Genomic DNA, 20,475 nt, shown 5'->3' with positions numbered 1-20,475 from the left:
AAAGAATTGCAGTGAAGACAACAAGACTGAACAGGGAAGAACAAAAAGGTGCAAACTTAAATAGAATCCTGATGATGTGATGCAGGTGTGGACTAATCAAAAATGGTGGATGTGCTGTGCATGCTGGGAAACTGAGTTCAGAACTCCGGGGAGAGGGAACGGGTGAAGCGAGCTGGCGGTGACGACATGGGGGGCGTGGCCGGTGGTGCTGAAACCGTTACAGTACCCCCTCCTCCATGGTCCGCTCCAGCGGACCTACCAGGGTGACGGGGTCGACCTCGAAGTCGAGGACCCGGACGTTCAGGATGGGTTTGGTGGAACTCTCGTAGGAGTGCTTGGTCTACAATGTCAATCCGTGGTACCCAGGATTGTTCTTCAGGTCCGTAGCCCTCCCAGTTGATTAGGTACTCGAGGTGACCTCCCCGTCTCCTGGAGTCCATGATCTCCTCTACCCTGAAGATCTGTTGGGCGGCGTCCAGAGGTGGTGGAGGAGGAGGCAGATCTGTTGTTACAGCAGGGTCTGTAGAGGAAACAGAAACAGGAGTAATAAAGGGTTTGAGAAGGGAAACGTGAAAGGAGGGGGAGATTCGGTAGTGTTTGGGCAGCTGGAGGCGGAAGGTGACGGGATTTATCTGTCGAGTGATGAGGAATGGTCCGATGTATTTGGGACTCAGCTTCCGGCAGGGTTGTCGCAGGCGTAAGTCCCTTGTGGACAACCAGACCCGTTGCCCTGGAGCATACTGGGGGTTTGGGGATCTTCGGGCGTCCGCATGGAGCTTCTGCCTGCGGATAGCCTGCTGGAGGTGGTGGTGAGCTGAGTCCCAGACCCTCTCGCTCTCCCGAAACCAGTGATCGACAGCTGGCACCGATGAGGGTTCTCCAGACCAGGGGAACAGGGGAGGTTGATATCCTAGGATACACTGAAACGGGGTGAGACTGGTTGAGGTCTGTCGAATGGAGTTTTGGGCGTACTCCGCCCAGGGTAGGAAACGGTGCCAGCTGTGTTGGTGAGTATGGCAGTATGATCTCAGGTACCTCCCGATGTCCTGTATCTTCCGCTCAGCCTGGCCGTTCGCCTGAGGGTGATATCCGGAGGTCAAGCTCACCGAGATGTTCAGTATTCCGAAGAAGGCCTTCCAGACCCGGGAGATGAATTGGGGACCCCTGTCTGACACAACGTCTTCAGGAAGCCCGTAATTGCGAAACACATGGGTAAACAGGGCCTCAGCCGTCTCTAGTGCAGTGGGGAGCTGAGTGAGGGGAATCAACTTGCATGCTTTGGAGAACCTATCCACTGCCACCAGGATACATGTGAATGTGTCAGACAGGGGCAGGTCAGTGATAAAGTCCACTGCGAGGTGAGACCACGGTCGTTGGGGTATGGGCAATGGGAGTAGTTTTCCCTCCGGCAGGCGACGTGGTGTCTTTGCAATGGCACAGACTGAACATCCTTTGACGAATCGGGCGAAGTCCTGAGTAATCCCAGGCCACCAGTATCGGGCGGAGATGAGCGAGAGGGTGCGCTGTCTGCCTGGGTGTCCTGATCCTGGAACAGAATGAGCAGAGTCCACGAGGGTAGTGCGGAGCTCGGATGGCACAAAGATCCTACCCTCGGGACCTCCCTGCGGAGTAGGGTGTTGGAGTTCAGCGATGTCCCGGTCGAGGGCCCACTGGATGGGGCAGACGAACAGGGCTGGAGGAAGCACTGGTTCATGTTCGGTTAAATCTGGGGTGACGTAGTGTTGTCTGGAGATAGCATCAGCTTTGCCATTTTTCGAGCCAGGTCGGTAAGTCACTTTGAAGTCGAACCGGGAGAAGAAGAGTGCCCAACGGGCCTGACGAGAATTCAGCCTCCGGGCCTCTTTGAGGTACTCCAGGTTACGGTGATCGGTGATCACGGTGAAGGGATAGTTCGCGCCCTCCAGCCAGTGTCGCCATTCTTCCAGAGCCAGTTTGATGGTTAGGAGCTCTTTATTCCCGATGTCTTAGTTTAACTCCGCCGGGGATAGCTTGCGGGAGAAGTAGGCACACGGATGGAGTCTAGGAGGCTTCCCCTGCCGCTGAGAGAGCACCGCTCCTACCCCGGTCGAAGAGGCATCCACTTCCATGAGAAAAGGCAGGTCTGGGTCGGGTAGAAGTAGGGTAGGAGCAGTACAGAAGGCTTGCTTCATCTGGTCAAATGCTTTGAGTGCTTCGGGATTCCAGGACTGGGATCTCGAGCCTTTTCCAGTCATGGCGGTGAGGGGTGCTGCAATAGAGCTGAATCCAGCGATGAAGCGCCGGTAGAAATTAGCAAATCCTAAAAACCGCTGCATCTCCCTCACCGTATGGGGTTGTGACCAGTTCTGGACCGCCTCCACCTTCCCCTGATCCATGGTAACTTGGTTGAAAGAGATGATATAACCCAGAAATTGTATGGTGGATTGGTGAAACTGGCATTTCTCGAGTTTCAGGTATAGTTTATGTTGGCGTAGGCGTTGGAGGACGATGGAGACATGGGTAACGTGAGCGGGTCGAGAGCGGGAGTAAATAAGTATATCGTCGAGGTAAATTATAACAAATTTCCCCAGCAGGTCCCGGAAGATCTCATTCATAAAGCTCTGGAACACTGCTGGGGCGTTCACCAAGCCGAAGGGCATGACCTTATATTCGTAATGACCGTTGGGAGTCACAAAGGCCGTTTTCCATTCGTCACCTGGGCGAATCCGAATCAGGTTGTAGGCGCTTCTTAGATCCAGCTTGGTGAACAATGTGGCATGGCGTAACTGTTCCAGGGCGGCAGGTATCAGGGGAAGAGGATAGGCGAAGCGCTTGGTGTGACGATTGAGAACCCGATAGTCTATGCAGGGACGAAGACCTCCTCCATCCTTTTTCCCTACGAAGAAGAAGCTTGACGCGGCAGGGGAGACAGACGGTCGGATGAAACCTTGTTGTAATGCCTCCTCGATATACTCCTCCATGGCCTTCTGCTCCGGGATGGACAAGGAATAGATCTTTCCTTTGGGCATTGTAGCCCCCAGGCAGCAGCTCAATGGCGCAGTCCCATGGCCGGTGAGGAGGCAGCTCCGTAGCCCTCAGCTTGGAGAAGACGTCCTGGAACGACCGATAATCTATGGGAACCTCCCCGGAGTTGAGGACCTCAGGACTCTCGACGGTAGTGGCTAGGATGGGTAGTACCGGTTTTAGGAAAGTTTCCTCCTTGATCGGGACCCTGGTGTTGGCGGGGCGACCCGCCCATCCGGATATGATGCCAGTGCGCCAGTCCACGATAGGTTGACGTTCCATCAGCCAGGGTCGTCCCAGAACGATATCGGAGGTGGACCCCTCCAGTACCAGAAGGAGATCTTCTCCGTATGCCTGGGAGAGATGTGAAGGGTGATGGGTGGGGAATGGTGTGTGATCCGACCTCGGCCCAGCGGTTTTCCTAGGATGTCTTGCACAAACATGGTCCTCCCGTTCCTTAGGAGCGGGAAGCCCAACTGAGTAAGAAGATTCAGAGAAATGAAGTTCCCGGCGGCTCCAGAGTCAATCAGGGCGTGGACTGGAACAGAGAAGTTAGGTGCAATAATGACCACTTGGGTAAGAGCAAGGTGAGGTAAGGAGGCCGGTGTATGAATAGAACGGACGGGGCAGACGGCTAGGCGATGACCTGACCCTCCACAGTACAGACAAAGGTTAAGGTTCCGCCTCCGTGTACGTTCCTCAGGACATAGTTGAAAACGATCCACATCCATGGGTTCTGGGTCTGAAGGAGTTCGGGAAGCAGAGGTCGTAACCCGTGGAGGAAATGTACCGGGTGATGACGGCGAACAGGCTGACAGACGTTGGGCGATACTAATGGATCGTTGTATGAGAGCCTCCAGACCGACCGAGTCATCGTAGATGGCCATGTGTAATCGGATCGAGTTCTGTAGCCCTTGGCGGTAGACCGAGACAAGCGCCGGCTCATTCCATCCACTGGTCGCCGCAAGGGTGCTGAATTGGAGGGCATAATCTGCCACTGAAAGGCGTCCTTGTCGAAGCCTCAGCAGTAGATCGTGCACCGAAAGGTAATCCATTGCTTGGCCAAAGACCCCTTTAAAGTGCTCAAGAAAAGACTTCAGATTAGTGGTAAATGGTCCTCCGGCCTGCCAAATCCCGTATGCCCAGTTCAGGGCCTTACCGCTCAGGAGGGAGATGATGAAGGCTACCTTGTATTTGTCCGTGGAGAATTGACCGGGGTGCAACTGTATGTAGAGCTCACATTGGAGACAGAACCCGCTACACTCCTCCACGGAGCCAGTATATCGGTTGTGTAGGGCCATGGGACTAGACGCCGATGGTGGGTTAGACGGAAGGAGTGCAGGTGCGGGTTGGTTCCGGAGTAGGGTGACCAGTTCAGAGAGGGGATCAGAGGGAGCTGGAGGTGAAGGACCGGGAGAAGTCTGTGGTGTGGTCATGGTGTGCGGTTCAGTCTACTGTCAGGGTTCTGGTAGACGGAGAGCACACCACAGAGGTAGATAAGAAAAAGGAGTTTATTTCAAAAACAGGAATATCCAAAAACAGGTAAGTATTTCAAAAACAGGTAAGTATACTTATCGGGGTAAAGAATTGCAGTGAAGACAACAAGACTGAACAGGGAAGAACAAAAAGGTGCAAACTTAAATAGAATCCTGATGATGTGATGCAGGTGTGGACTAATCAAACAGCGTGGTGAATAAAAAGGTTTGCAGTTGATAGAGAACGCTTCTAAGTACGAAAAGCACATCTTCTTCAGTGTTGTTATATCTCTGCACCAACCTTCGTTTATATAAAAACATAATCCACAACCACGTGTCTTCCCTGTTGACTCGGCAATGCGATTCGCTCTGAACAGCTGAAAACCTGGCAGATGTAACGCGCTGTCCGGTATGGTGTCATTGAGCCATGTTTCTGTGAAACACAGCGCAGCGGAGTTGGAAAAATCTTTGTTTGTCCTGGTGAGTAAGAGTATTTCGTCCGTTTTGTTGGTAAGGGAGCTGACATTCGCCAGGTGTATACTCGGCAGCGGGGTCCTAAATCCGCATCGTCGGAGTCTGACGAGCGCACCCACTCGCTTTCCCCGCTTGCGTCTTTTAGAGCATTTGTATAGAGCTGCCGCTCGTCCGAGTAAAATGTCCAGTAAGACGTCTGAATTTTCAAAATTAGGAAAAAGATTGACAGAAGGGCAATGCTTAATGTTAAGCAATTCGTCCCTGGTAAAAGTGATTAAAGAAGAGTAGCTTAAAACAGGAAAAACAAACAAAAAAAGACATAAGTACTAGAGCACTCCAAACCGAGGCAGCCATCCGCGGCACCATCTTGGATATATGGCACCGATACACACACACTCAACTTTAACCTTCTTAAATGAAACATATTTCACCACAATCTCAAATTTTCTGACAAAACGTGGCCACGTTACCTGTTTCCATTGGACATCTCGTATGCACAGTTGTACATTCCCACAAGGGCTTTTTTGTCATCAATGCGGGACAACATGAATATGACCGATGCGTAGGTGATGATAAGATCCAGGTAGTTCTTGGTGAGGTCAAAATTGACAGTCTGAAATGATTTGTGAAGAATGATTTAAGTGTGTAAAATGTCTCTGCACATTTTCTTTCCTATCTTGTTTTTAATCATTTACTTACTATGTTGAAAAAGCACTGGCAGGCATCTATTGTGTTGAGCAATTCATAAACGTGATCCTAGGCAAAAACAGAAACACACAGAGAATAAATATGAAGTACACATTAGCTTGTTCGGTCAGATGTTCAGCAAATGATGGCCATAACTCCAGCCTGCGATAATTATGGCTTGCACCACTTCAATAGAGACTGATCTGACCTGAACCTCCGCCTCATCACCACACGTCACACAACAATGATGGATAGATAATGATACAGTACCTGTCAAAAGGAAACACTTGACAAAAATGTTTCTAAAAATCTTTTAATCTCAAGGTGTATGCTTAAATGTTTGAAAACAAAAATTGTGCCAACTGGGGCTGTCAAGCAATAAAAGTTTTAATCTAATTATTTACATCATGTGCCGATTAATTAATCTCATTAATGTTAATAACACATCGAATCTGGCTGAGAATTGACCCCCAAAAGATCATTTAAAGCCATTATTACAAAGTAACGCTGTCTGTTGCTCAAAGACAAGCAACAGTTACCCTGAGGCTTTATAGGTGTCACAGTTCTGTTATGTTTCGGTTTAGTTATATGTTCCCACGAAAAATAAAAAACCTGTTTTGTTCTACTCCTTCGTCAAATGCTTTTTGTATGTTGCATACATGTGACAGAATACCGGACAGAGACAAGAATTTTTTTGCTGTGTTTTTCCTTTGTTGGTTTTGTTTCGTTCCTCTCCCGGGATGGATCTGCCAGCAGTCCAGCTCCTCTGCCTGGAGCAGAGAGACCGTCCGCTGGAAATCCACATGCAGGACTTTTTACATCTGGTGTGCCTTACACATTTCACCGACTGTTCGCTCTGTTTTTACTACACCAGCCTGAGCGAGCAGTCGAAGGCATGCCTGCCAGCAGACGTTCCCCGAGAGGACTTTGCTGCATTCGTGGAGTGGGTGCTGGTGAATAACGACTCAACATTCACCATCTGCCCTGCCGAGGACATCGCCAGCCCCACTCCCGAACCAGAGACTAGCCAACCATCACCCTGTTGCACGGAGCGGAACCATCACTGCAGACAGAGAGCCTGAGCCTGCCGCGACACGAGAGCCAGCACGTAAACCAGCGACTGAGCTGATCATCGTCTTGGAGCCCAAGCCTCAGCAGACGTCTGACCAGGTGTGTGAGCCGGCAACACTGTGCGTTTCCATGGGAGTCCTCATGGAGATCGAGGGCTTAGAGGGATGCCCTGCCCAGGGATGCCCTTAGAGGGAAGCCCTGTGGGCAGTGTGGCCTGCCCACACTGCCGCCACTGAGGGTGAGCTGCAGCCGGCCTCTCAGATCTCCTTCATCTCCGTTGGTCCCGCCCAGCTCTCCTTCATCTCCACTGGTCCCACCTAGCACCTCATCTCCAGCCTCAGAGAAGGTCCCGTCCAGCCTCCTCTGTCTCTGCCAGCCACTGCATCAGCCCTGGGTCCGCTGGCACCTGAAGACACCTCAGCTCACCCACAGCATGCCAATGACGGTGGTTGGAAAAGCTTCAGGATCTCCAGCTGCCAGCTACCTATGGGTTGGATAATCCCGTGTCTCCGCCTCAAGCCTCCGAGATCCGGACTCCATCTCGGCCCTTCGACCCATCGGCTCCACCTTGGCCCGTATCCCTCCAGCTTCACCAGGCTCCCTTGACAAATAATTTGAACTGTGGTCATTCGGAGTCCCCGGGCCTGTTCCGGGGTCTTTGTATGATAGGCTCCTATGAACATAATGGGATATAGTGCAGGTGTCAGAGGCTCCTGTACGGCCCACGGAAGCCCCCAGGCCAACTAAACTTAACAGAAAGTTGCGTGATGTGGCCCTCAATGACATCCCAAGAGGGCTAAGTCGAGATACAAGAATATATATATATATTTTTTCATACATCTCTCTTCATCGCATAGATCTCTATGGGGCCATGTGCCTGCAAAGGCCTCGTGCAGCAGTTGCTTTCCATAGGGATATCGGTCTCGGGAAGCATCTAGAGCCGCAGAACTCGAGATCCCGATTCGGGTGCCCCCGGCGGTCAACCGTGTTGAATTTCGAGTCTCTGTGACCTTTTGACCCCTGTTTTCTAGAGTGTACATTCGCCACCTATTTGTAGGCTGCCGGTGTCTTTTTGGGCAAACTGAGTAGTCAATGAGGTCCGAGGGTCATGGAACTCTAGAACCCGACCCAGGGGCCCATGACGAGACATATACGTCAATTTTGGGTTGATCGGACCTTTCTGTACCAGTGTCCAACACTAGCTTATGAAAATGAATGGGATAGGTTATGTAGGGTTGTAAAAAAATAACATGAATGTATGGCTGTGTCACAACCCCTACTTTCTTCTCAAAAGGCACCATTTTCCCTTCTAAAGATCACAGGGTTGCTGATAATGTGATCAACCACTATTGCCCGAAGTACAGTGGGGGTTAAAGGTGGTCTGTTGATTGGTCAGTTTGAATGTGTCATGTTAGGTTTAGTCACATGGTCAAGGAAAGGACTGGTGCTAAAGAGGTTTGAAGTTTGGTAGCACATGCCAGACAGTTGTAGCACAAGTATAAAACGTCTGTTGTGATCATTAAAAAATATGTGCAAAAAAAGTTAACGTACAGCCCTGAAATACAAGTGGCATAAAGTCATAATCCTGTTTTCCTCGTATGTGTTGATTTCTAGCCGTCTGTTCTGTGTTGAGCAAGTGGTTTGAATCCTGACAGCCTTGCTCTAGTCTTGGATCTTGAGCTCAGTGTCAGGAACTAAAACTCACGCTCTGTGTCTGTTGTGCTTTATGTGGTGTTTTTAATATGCTTTATGATTAAACTTGTGCAAATTCATCACTCAAAAACCATTGCTGAGTATTTTCTCCATAAAACTGCAGTTTTCCGGTGTTCGGGTCTGTGGGACCTGTTTTCATTTTTATCAAAAGAAAAATGATACAATTAATTATTTTTTCAAATTCAAACTAATTGGCCTGAACATATATCAGGACAAATTTTCAATGACCGCACACTGAACACCCCCCTACACATTTATTTTACACACAGGATGTTCTGGTCCACTAGACCCAGGGCTTATAAAATAGTGGAAACTGTAGGTCTGGGCCTCCTTTTAGTATGTTTGTTTGTGTTTTTGTGTGCGTGTGTGTGTGTGTGTGTGTGTGTGTGTGTGTGTGTGTGTGTGTGTGTGTGTGTGTGTGTGTGTGTGAGAGAGAGAGAGTGTGTGTGAGTGTGAGTTTTCTGTTTCTGCCCCTGCGTGGAGCACTTCAGTTCATAAATGTGATCTAACAAAGGTACAGGGCAAATATTAACCATATATGCTGTTTACACACAGGATGTTCTGGTCCACTAGACCCAGGGCTTATAAAATAGTGGAAACTGTAGGTCTGGGCCTCCTTTTAGTATGTTTGTTTGTGTTTGTGTGTGTGTGTGTGTGTGTGTGTGTGTGTGTGTGTGTGTGTGTGTGTGTGTGTGTGTGTGTGTGTGTGTGAGAGAGAGAGAGAGAGTGTGTGTAAGTGTGAGTTTTCTGTTTCTGCCCCTGCGTGGAGCACTTCAGTTCATAAATGTGATCTAACAAAGGTACAGGGCAAATATTAACCATATATGCTGTTGTAACGTCTGCTCTATCTTCGTCAACCACGCCCCTCGCACCAGAGCCACCTCCCCGCTACACTCGATCACAATCACCGGACTTTTAAACCCAGGACTACATTTCCCATCATGCACTGCACCCCTCTGACATCGTTGATCACCCCGCACCTGTTGCTCATTACACTCCACCTGAACCCCATCCCATGGACTCTATTTTAACCCAGTGTTTAGTCATGTTCAGTGTCCAGTCTTGTTGTATGTTTCTCTTTAAATTACTTGTGGGCCCTTTTGGTTTCTATACTCCGTGGATGTATTTTGGATTATTTTCAATGGATATTCCAATTCTACCTGAGCACTTGTCAGCCTTACCTGGACTCATTAATAAAACTACTTGCTCAATCCTTATTCCAGTGTGGTATCGTTCCTCCTCTTCTCTGACGAGGGTGTTACATTTAGACTGCTTGTAATTGGGATGAAGTAAACATCTTTTAATTATTTTGACAAAGTGTTTGATTGTCTTGATTTAAAAATCTGCAGCGGGTCCACTAGACCCACAATCACTGGCTGAGTAACAAAAATATGAGCACCACGCAAGGGTTAAAAACCTCCCGCGTTTTCTATGTCACAAGTATCGAACCAATTACTTCAACACATTTGGCCGATCAGACAGTCTGGGCCGTAGATGTGTATGGATAACAGTCACAGCACTGCTCCTGTAGCCGTTTATGCAATGCGAGCACACACTTGAGAACTATTTAGCAAATTACTGCCATGGATGTGCATGAAACAGAACCCAAATGCAGACAGCTCTTTACAAAAATACACTATTTACAAGGGACAAAACACAACTCAAAATCCCTCGAGGGGGAAAAACAGGAACAATATACATGAAAAAATAAACCTGGACTAAAACTTAATTTAGGAGACAGACGAGGGGTAACAGGACAAGATGATGAGGAAGACAAACATTTTTTTTGAAAGAGAGAGAGAGAGATTTCAACTAAAAAAAGGATGCAGTGCTGATTGAATTGGATCACACAGTAATGTTGCAGCACACAAGATTGAGTCACAGGCACGTGTTTTAATAATTGTAGTGTGTTTTCTCACCCTGAACTCCATGACATCTATGAAAGACTCATAGTAACTCTGAAGGCCCTCCAATACGGCTGACTTCTGTTTCTGAATGCTGCTTATATGTTGCTAAAGAAACATTTGGCAAAGGAATGAGACATTTTATTCAGCATTTAAACATCAAAGCTTCACTTTATGACAGCTACTGGAAGTCTGCAACGAACAATGAATCGTTTTTTATCTATGAATACTCACATTGGCTCCTCTGATGTCTATATTGGGGAACTTTCTGTTGATGTATTTGACTGCAGACTCCATGGTCTTGTCAGTAAGGTGGGAGGGTCTTCGCTTCGGTTCCGTACAAATCTGTAACAAATTAAAAGATATTGACTCAACAATCTTACACACTGTCCAGCAAACATGAGATGTCTGCCAGATGAGGTCCATATTGTGTGTAAATAATAATTCAATTGAAATGTTGTCAATGTAAGTGAGTGTGCGCAGTAGCATCATCCATGATTTATAGCCTCATCATTGCTTGCAATACATGTGCTATTCTTGACTGAAAAGTGTTAGACTGTATTTACACTACGCTTGCCACCAGAGCTGATCTATGGAGGACCAGAAGAGTCACGGGAAAATTGAAGCATTTCATTGTTTAATAGCTAGTTGTACAATAAAAATAGTCCTTAATACATTTGTTTACTCATTCATTAATTAACTGAAAAATAAATAGACTACATTACAAAGTAATTAGGGCCCGAGCACGAAAGTGGGGAAGAATTTTTTTGTTTGTTTTTTCAAGGTTTCAGGGCAATTTAGGGGCCTTAACATGCTCGAAAACTCTTGAAAATTGGCACAAGCGTCAGAGTCGTCTGCCATTAGGACCGGCACACGGTGTGGAATGGGGGCTCTGCAAAAAAATCTTTGTGCATAGATCACGCACACATACAAAACTTGGTACGTAAATAGTTCTCATCAACCCGAACAACTTTCGCGCAGACACCCATATATGGAGCGATTTTAGTCTCATTAATTATTCACGCGTAAATCAAGATACACACATGCGTAAACAGTTTCACATGAACAAAACCTAATTTACGTGCACAAAGTATACATATACATTTACAAAAAGCAATTCACGTGCGTAAAACAAAACTATTTTCTCATAAAGTACGTTTCGCAAACATACGACTGTGCACAAATATTTCGAAAGTTTAAAATGTACACGTTTATCGTGTTATGTGAATGTGCAAATCGTCACTCACATGTGAATTGGCTTGGATGTGTGTGTGTGTGTTTTGAGACTCTCCTGGCAGCGCAACCCCTCCCACGTGGGTTGTCTTACTCTTTAGCCAATCAGATTCAACCTTACCATTCAACCAATCATAAACGCGGAGAGCACAGGACTCAAGGAAAGCGGCTCTGCACACTTTTTGCGCAGCTACAAATCTATGCGCCCATACAAAACAATGTTTCCAAGAACTAGTTATTTATTGTCCTTGTTCATTTAAAACATACATTGTATGGACATACAAACATGAACACATCTCATCTATCAGGCACAGTTTGTTACCCAGACGGATTTTAGCAGTTCAGTGGAAGTGACTGCTGGTTGTGTAGTTTTTAAGTGGTCATGTTCACTCACTATTTCATACTTTTCTCCTACAAAATAAATTAATAAAAACAGATTTATTGCGTGGCTGTATTATGTTTTAATACAGCATCACAGCTCAGAGAGTAGATTAGCGAAGCTGTACAAACGAGCCTTTAGTGCTAACATTAGAGCTCCTTGAGTTCTGTGCTCTCCACGATTATGATTGGTTGAATGGTAAGGTTGAATCTGATTGGCTAAAGAGTACGACAACCCACATGGGAGGGGTTGCACTGCCAGGAGAGTCTCAAAAAACACAATGTTAGTTTTACCCACAGTTACCAAACTTGGTACATACAGTAGATTGATATTGTCACAATCACCAGCCGGAGTACCCTTATGCTCCACAGGAGTGCATTCTCCTCATCACCCGGACTGCCATTTCACACTACATTTCCATTGTTGGACTCATTATGTTGATCACGATCACCTGTGTCTTGTTAACCTGTTTCACTCTGTTTTTATACCCTGTTGTCACATTCAGACTGTGTCTCGTTTCCGAAGGCTGCGTCCTCCGGAGGTCTCATTTGAAGCCTGCTACGTCATCGAGGCTGTCACTCCGTAGGCACCCTTCTAATGCGACCTACTTTCACGAGAATTCGGAGGACACATGAGGTGTACCCTTATTTGCTGGAGATAACCCACAATTCTTTGCGTCGGCAAACGTCTGTTTAATAAACGTGTGTTGAATAAATGGCAGCAGCTGCACATTCAATCAAATATGTGGTGTTTAAATGTGAACAGTTTACAATTTGTGTCACGTTTTTTTTTATTTTAGCAGGCATATGTAGTAAATAGGTTTACAAGTGTTTAGTGATTTTTAAACGTTTTAAAACAGTATGGTTTTTAAAACAGTATGGTTTTTACATTTGTTTAACTCTTTTGGCATTGTTTAGGGTAGAAAGTAACCAACTTTTTACCTCTTAAAATCATGTAGAAATCATTTAAATTAATTTGATAGGTGTGCCAGTGCAACGTGTTGTCATAGCAATGTGGTACTTCCTGTTTCCTTTTCTGCCAGTATGTCCTACGAAGGACGTCTCGTTTAATTCTAAGTTGAGAATCCTCCGTATACCGCATCCTTTAGAGGATAATACCTCTGGAGGACACAAGGACGCAGCCTTACGAAACGAGACACAGCTTCAGTCATGTGTTACCTCTGCATTTCTGAGCATTTCCCTGTTGGATTATTTGTGTTTTTTATTGGACTGTACCTATATGCCTGTTTGCTGCCTGCCCTGACCCTTGCCTGTACTGTTTTGGATTATTAAAGCTGCGTGTAGATCCTCAACCCTTTCGTGTCTCGGAGCAGTTCGTAAAAGATATCACCAAACCAAACAACTTTAAAAATTACAGTCATTAGCTCTGCCCAACAGGAAGTCGACCATTTTGGATTTAAGGTGGATTTTTTGACAATTGCATGTGGTGAACTTTTAAATACTCCTCCTAGGGGATTTATCAGATTGTCACCAAATTTAGTGAACATGAAGTCAAGACATTAAGGATACTAAATTGCGAACAGATTAGTTGCTGGATGAGTAGCAACTTTTTATTGTTGAACTCGGTCAAAACAGAAGTTTTACTTATTGGACCGAAAACCGCCATACGTAACAATCAAGAATACTGCTTAACTATTGATGGATGCTCAACAAGACCCTTGTTGTCAGCTAGGAATCTGGGTATTTTATACGATAGTAATCTGTCATTTGAAATAGGGTTGGACCGATAGCGAGGCCATCATCCATCGCCGATGGCTGACTGACATGACGATGTTGAGCTGGTATCGTGATTCCAACAAATGTTTCACTTTCGTCACGTGACGCTCGCTGCTCTGTGCTGCGATCACATTGTAAACAAATACAAACAAGGCTAAGGGGCATATAAGCTCGCACTGTACAGATCATACTAGCCTGACTTTATAACTGTGGACTTCGCGCTGTATAAAGAGGATGCAGTTTGCGCAGACCCGCCTGATTTAAAGGGATACCTCACCCAAAAATGAAAATTCTGTCATCATTTACTCACCTTCTAGTTGTTCCAAATCTGTATAAATGTCTTTGTTCTGATGAACATAGAGAAAGATACTTGGAAGAATGCTTTTAACATTTTCTCTCTCGAAAATATCTCGAAACTAGACTGGACTATTGTAACTCTTTGTATGTCGACGTTCCTCAAAGCACTCTATCTCGGCTTCAGAAGGTTCAAAATGCGGCAGCCAGATTGTTGACAGGAACAAAATTATATTATGCAGCTGCTGCTGACCAACTTTATGGAGATGCAGATTTCATTTTCCAACAGGACTTTGCACCTGCACACAGTGCCAAAGCTACCAGTAACTGGTTTAAGGACCATGGTATCCCTGTTCTTAATTGGCCAGCAAACTCGCCTGACCTTAACCCCATAGAAAATCTATGGGGTATTGTGAAGAGGAAGATGCGATATGCCAGACCCAACAATGCAGAAGAGCTGAAGGCCACTATCAGAGCAACCTGGGCTCTCATAACACCTGAGCAGTGCCACAGACTGATCGACTCCATGCCACGCCGCATTGCTGCAGTAATTCAGGCAAAAGGAGCCCCAACTAAGTATTGAGTGCTGTACATGCTCATACTTTTCATGTTCATACTTTTCAGTTGGCCAAGATTTCTAAAAATCCTTTCTTTGTATTGGTCTTAAGTAATATTCTAATTTTCTGAGATACTGAATTTGGGATTTTCATTAGTTGTCGGTTATAATCATCAAATTAAAAGAAATAAACATTTCAAATATATCAGTCTGTGTGTAATGAGTGAATATAATATACAAGTTTCACTTTTTGAATGGAATTAGTGAAATAAATCAACTTTTTGATGATATTCTAATTATATGACCAGCACCTGTATATCATATATCTAAATTATATTACTCCTGTTCAAATTCAGAGTTGATTTTAAGATCCTTATTTTTGTATACAAGGCATTGTAAAAGTAAGACCTGGAATATATCTGTGATCTTATCCAGCCATATACAACCTCGTTGTCTTAACGACAAAGGTCGCAGTCTACCCCTTTCTATCAGGGCCTCTCCATCGCTCTGTGTTTTTAAATCAAATTTAACGACTCATTTTTACACTCTTGCATTTGAGTGATGCTGTGTACGATACTTTTGATGTACCTGTATGTTTTGTGTATATGTACCTATTTTGACTTTATATTTTATTTTTTATTTTTTCAATTTTGATCTCTGTTGCTTTTTATCTAACCTTTTATTGTAAAGCACTTTGGATCAATGATGGCTGTCTTAAAGTTGTGCTCTACAAATAAATTGACTTGACTTGACTTGATTTTACCCCCCGTTGACTACCATAGTAGGGAAAAATACAATGGTAGTCAAAAGTGCCCCAGAACTGTTTGCTTTCCAACATTCTCCAAAATGTCTTCTTTTGTGTTCAACAGAACAAAACAATTATAAAGTAGTTTTTCCTACTATGGTAGTCAATGGGGGGGGGGGAATCGGTCCCATTTTCACAACTCTTTGCATTCATTTAAGATTTTATTTAACACTTTAAAGCCTGTGCTTATGAAAATGCTAGACAAAACGGACTTTCTGGCATAATCTTGTGTGGTTTTGTTCATTCAAGCACGAATGAGAACTTGATAGCCGTGACAATATACACCAGACTGGACCGCTGCCCCGTTGCATTTTGTCGCGTCCCACAGCTAGAAGCTGTCCATCTACAATGAACACGTCAAAGCAACTGTTTCACATCACGCTTAAGTGGTTTAAAAGCCTTACATGAATAAGAGCGTGATTACTGTATATAGTGTAACGCTAGACAAAGGATGACAAAATAAACGGATGCTGCGTTAAATGTTTTTAACTCGTTAATCTGAAAAAAAAGTATTGCATGCGTTAATGTTGACATCCCTATTTTAAATGTAACATTTTGCGTGAATTATTACTACCCCATATAGGAATTATAGTCTGCATAATATGTTACCTGTGTGTGCTTTCCTGTGGTGTCTACCAAATGCATTAATGTTGCTCTTCTTTTATAGTGTGTGTGTGTGTGTGTGTGTGTGTCTGTGTGTGTCCTTGTTTTTATATCCCGGTGGGGAACTAAACCTGAATGCACACCAACACATGGGGACTCGTGTCACCGTGGGGGCCAAAATTGAGGTTTACAAATCGTACTGAACAATATATTTTTTAATAAAAATGCAAAAAGTTTTCTATGATCTTTAGGTTTAGGGGATAAGATATACAGTTTGTACAGTATAAAATCATTACGCCTATGGACTGTCCCCACGGAGATAATAAGCCAGACATTTTTTTGATATCTCCAACTGTGTTGCTGTGGCGAGGCAATAAATGAATGGTGAAATCTGCAAAACAGGAAGTGTCTCATATCTACTGCATACATCGAGTGATTTCGATCAAACTTCAGCTGTATATTAAGTCATCATGCCTGATCACATTGATGTGGGTATAGTGTCTCCTGGTCATAGCGCCACCAACTGGCAACATGAAATGTGTCACTCACAAAAGTAAGTTAAAATTGAGTGTTTAGCCCCTCAAAATTTTGATTATTTTCGGAGAAGAAGAAACCGAGCAGAAACAATAAGGTTCTACACCTCGGTGTTTGGGCCCTAACAAGGGTTCAGTGCAGGAGAGATTGACAGCGTGATGCAATCATTTCTCTGACACAGGAGCTGACTGGCCATCTGGAGCAGCGGAAGTTACTAACACCTTATTAAAACCTGTATTTGTAGTTCAATTTTTAAATGCACTGTTTATTTCTATTTTTAAATTGCATTTTCAAATACATTTTGAAAGTCTAACATTTATTTAGAAATTTCAATTTAGCAAAATGTTGTACTTATGTTTTTTGCTGTCTTTTTAATTTTAACTATTTATTGATGTATTAAAATTTCATTTATAAGTTATTTTCATAATCACACTTTTTATTGCCCATTGAAATAATAAATGACTTAGTTTTAAAAACAAATGTATTAATGACTATTTTTATTGTGCAGTTGGTTATTAAACAATGAAATGCTTTATCACTTTTCACGTGACCCTTCTGGGCCTCCATACTGATCGTTCAAATAATAGAGAATGTACTTTTATTGACTAAAACACAGCTACAAATCTTTTATCTTTGTTGGATGACTGGACTGTTAAGTGTATTAACTTTATCTGTAGGCTACAGCACAACAAAGTAGGATATAGCAATAAAAACAACAATAAACACAATTAAAACGAAACAAAACATACCCGTTTTAGCCACATGAACCCCAAAATCAAGAAAAACAAAGTGGACAGGCAAATTTCGTGAATCCAATCACGGCTTCACATCTGAAATGCCCCTGTTGTGAGTTGGCACCACGTAGAGGACAGAACAAAACTTTGTTGGAGCTGTAATGTGCCGCAGACGTGTGCAGTGTAAACAAGCGGTTCATCGAGCTTAAATGTATAGTTCACCTTTCCAGGGCGAGTAAATGATGACAGAATTTTTATTTTGAAGGTGAACCGCTCCTTTAATGAACACACCCACTAATGGACACAATGGACTTTTGTGTATGACTACATGGTACTTTTTTACATTTTTCATTCTTTTCTTTATCCAGCTGCTGAAATAAAATGGGCCAAAGATGCAACCAAGGAGATGATCAAACTTTGGAGCCTATTAAGCATGCATCAGTGAAAAAGGGACACAACGAATGACATGCTGGAGGATTGTTGTGTGATATTTGTTCATTGTTATCCACAGTAGCCTATTTTTAGCTTTTGTTGTCATCATTTTGAAACAAAGAGTTGCTGGTTAAGCCCACCCATGTGTCTACACTCTAAACAACGTTAGGTTATTCTGGTAACCCTATAGTTGGGTTAGAGATATTGGGTCGTTTTGTTGGGTTATTTCTGACGTTCATTGGGTCATTTCTGTAACAACCAGCTGGGTTCAAATTGAGCTCCGTGAGCGGTTATTTTAAAGTTCAACAGTGGGCCGGCGTCACTGCTGACAGACGAGAGCTAAGTTAATATTAATAATACTTTTAATTCAATAAAAAGTGTGCATATATATACTGTACATGTTTGTGTGCCGTGTTTTTTTTCATAGCAAAACAATGTTTTTATAATCTGCATGACTGTCGACGCCGACACTTGCTTTTTATAACTATCCTATTTCAAACGTAGATAAAAATAATTGTTTGGACGCCCCCTCGCTTTGTTTTTCTTTGTACGAAACATTTAGGTAAGTCATAAACGTTTGTGGCACCGGAATTCAAATGACGAGTGTGTTCATTTTATTTTGTTACATTTATTACCTTTATCATACCTTTAAAGCAAATAGCAGAAAATACATTATTTTGGCGTTCATTGACCACAAAACAGGAGGGGGCTTGCCTCAGACGCAGTTTCGTTTTCTAGACTTGCAGCAATAGCCGTGACAAGCTTTCAATATATTTATCTATCTTTTAGAGATTATATGCGAAGGAAATCTTCAGAAGTGGGAGCCTGAAGCCTTAACTGACAAATTTGCAGGTAAGAAATTAATGTCTGAAACTTCCTGTTAGTACAGTCGTGTGAAAAAGGACCAACAGTGTTTCATTTTTTATATTTAAACAAATACGTAATGAAACGTGTACATAATAATACATGAATATAATCTATCATATGACACATGAAATGAACACTGTGTACTCATGTTTACAATTAAAGTCAATAGGAAACGTGTGACCCCTACAGGTCATCAGGCTAAAATGTAAAGAATTTGTGGTATCAACATGTGCTTGTACTTTTTTCCACATGACTGTACATCATTTTGACAATACCGTTTTAATGATAAATAATTATTGTAATAATAAAAATAATAGTGTGTATGTGTGTATATTTACAAAAGAGAATATCTGTTTATAGGTTGGAACAAACATCATTCAGTATCAGGAGCAATGGAAGACTTTCATGTTCTGCAGCTTGGGGCATAAAACCGGTTCCTCTTAAGCCTTCGTTATTGTGGGAAGAATGATGCTGGAGGAAGACCGTCTTTTACAAGCAGTTGATACGTGTTGTATATTTACATTTTAGAGTATGCCAAGCCTGGTGGTGCTGTAACTTTTTATAATTGTATAAGCTAGACTAGCCTCTGTTTTGTTTATTTATTTGATTCTTGTAAATTGATACTTATCTGCTAGAAACATTATGATCAAAGGAAGTACATTAATAAAACAACTGCAACCAATCTTATTGTATTGGAAATAAAGAATTATAAAGGTATTTCTATGTTGTGCATTGTTTGTTTATACTGCAATCAAATAATAATAAATAGGATGGCCAAAAATAATAAACAACAAATATAACAATAATAAGAAAACAATAAATAACATGTTGGCAAAAATAACCCAACAAATTAGTTATTTCATAACCCAACTGATTGGGTAAAACTTGCACGCAACATATTGGTTGTAAATAACCCAACAAGGGGTCGGTGCTATAGTAACCCATCTATGGGTTATATTTAACCCAACTGTTTTTAGTGAGTATGAATGACCATTCTGAAATGTAGCTAGTGTAAATGTTAGATGTAAAGTTCAGCAACACAGTACTTATTCCACTCCAAATGGCAAAACTGCTTTACCGTTGTGTCAATATTTAGAAGTGATTTTGTGTGTCTGTTTGATCCTGCAACATAATGTTGTGAAGCATATCTTTTAAATTAAAGAGGAAATAAAGAGTTGTGGTTGGCTGCTTCGGTTCATTTCCTGTATGCACTTCCTCTTTCTCTTCACAGTTGAGACAAAAACTCCTTTAAACAATCCAAGCAATAAAATAACTTTTAAAACAAACACAGCATTCTACAATTTTCTATGATGTAAAACACATACACATTTCAGTCTTGCCTAAAGTGTATTCATGATCTTATGAATGCTGCAACAAAAGACGTTTTCCTCTCACCTTCTTGATATGGTTCATCCTGACTAGAACTCCTTGACCCCTGTCATTGAGTATAACAAGTTTCTCAGCCAGTTTCAACTGGTAGGCCATGATTCTTGTTGAAATGTTCTCAGCCCCAGTGAAAGGTTTTATTCCTCTGGTCTTCAGAGATCAAGGAGAAGTGAAATGAACATTGACACACATTCCGTAGAGAGGGTGGAGTCTGTCACCAGAAGAGTTTCCGCTCTTCACACTTAAGCATCCCGTAGTGAAAAAATAGTCTAAGCACACTTTATTGTTGGGTACTTCAGTAGAACTGGATATTTTCTTGCCGCACTATAAATTGGTCTACTATGTTAGATTGGAACGACTAACTTTGCTCTATATGCACTTTAGCTGTCCAAACTTAAACAAGTAAATTAAATACATCTTTATTTGGTGCTAAAGTGGAACTATTCCAAGTATACTTTAGTACACTTTAAAGATACAATCTTTAAATATATATTTACATTTTGTAATACAGAACTGACTCCATTTAAACTTCAAATGCGTTTTGGTGACATTACAACTACACCGGGTGTAGACTGATTTCACATAGCCA

The 20,475-nt window shown here is 43.2% G+C and overlaps 1 protein-coding gene across 1 annotated transcript in view; it reads right to left on the bottom strand.

The window, feature by feature from the left end:
- Nucleotides 1-20,074, bottom strand: part of LOC130547484 (nck-associated protein 1-like) — a 37,984-nt gene extending 17,910 nt beyond the window's left edge. The window contains exons 1-5 of the mRNA XM_057323451.1: nucleotides 19,896-20,074; nucleotides 10,562-10,672; nucleotides 10,343-10,435; nucleotides 5,652-5,708; nucleotides 5,423-5,565 (exon numbers count right to left, since the gene is read on the bottom strand). Coding sequence (XP_057179434.1) covers nucleotides 5,423-5,565; nucleotides 5,652-5,708; nucleotides 10,343-10,435; nucleotides 10,562-10,672; nucleotides 19,896-19,985 — 494 coding nt within the window. The 5' untranslated portion in view covers nucleotides 19,986-20,074. The remainder of the gene's footprint in view (nucleotides 1-5,422; nucleotides 5,566-5,651; nucleotides 5,709-10,342; nucleotides 10,436-10,561; nucleotides 10,673-19,895) is intronic.
- Nucleotides 20,075-20,475: the final 401 nt, after the last annotated feature.

This window comes from Triplophysa rosa, linkage group LG2 (genome assembly GCF_024868665.1).
Source record: "Triplophysa rosa linkage group LG2, Trosa_1v2, whole genome shotgun sequence".
Lineage (NCBI taxonomy): Eukaryota > Metazoa > Chordata > Actinopteri > Cypriniformes > Nemacheilidae > Triplophysa > Triplophysa rosa.
The sequence above is the reverse complement of the archived record's forward strand: the minus strand, read 5'-3'. Positions and strand labels throughout refer to the sequence as shown.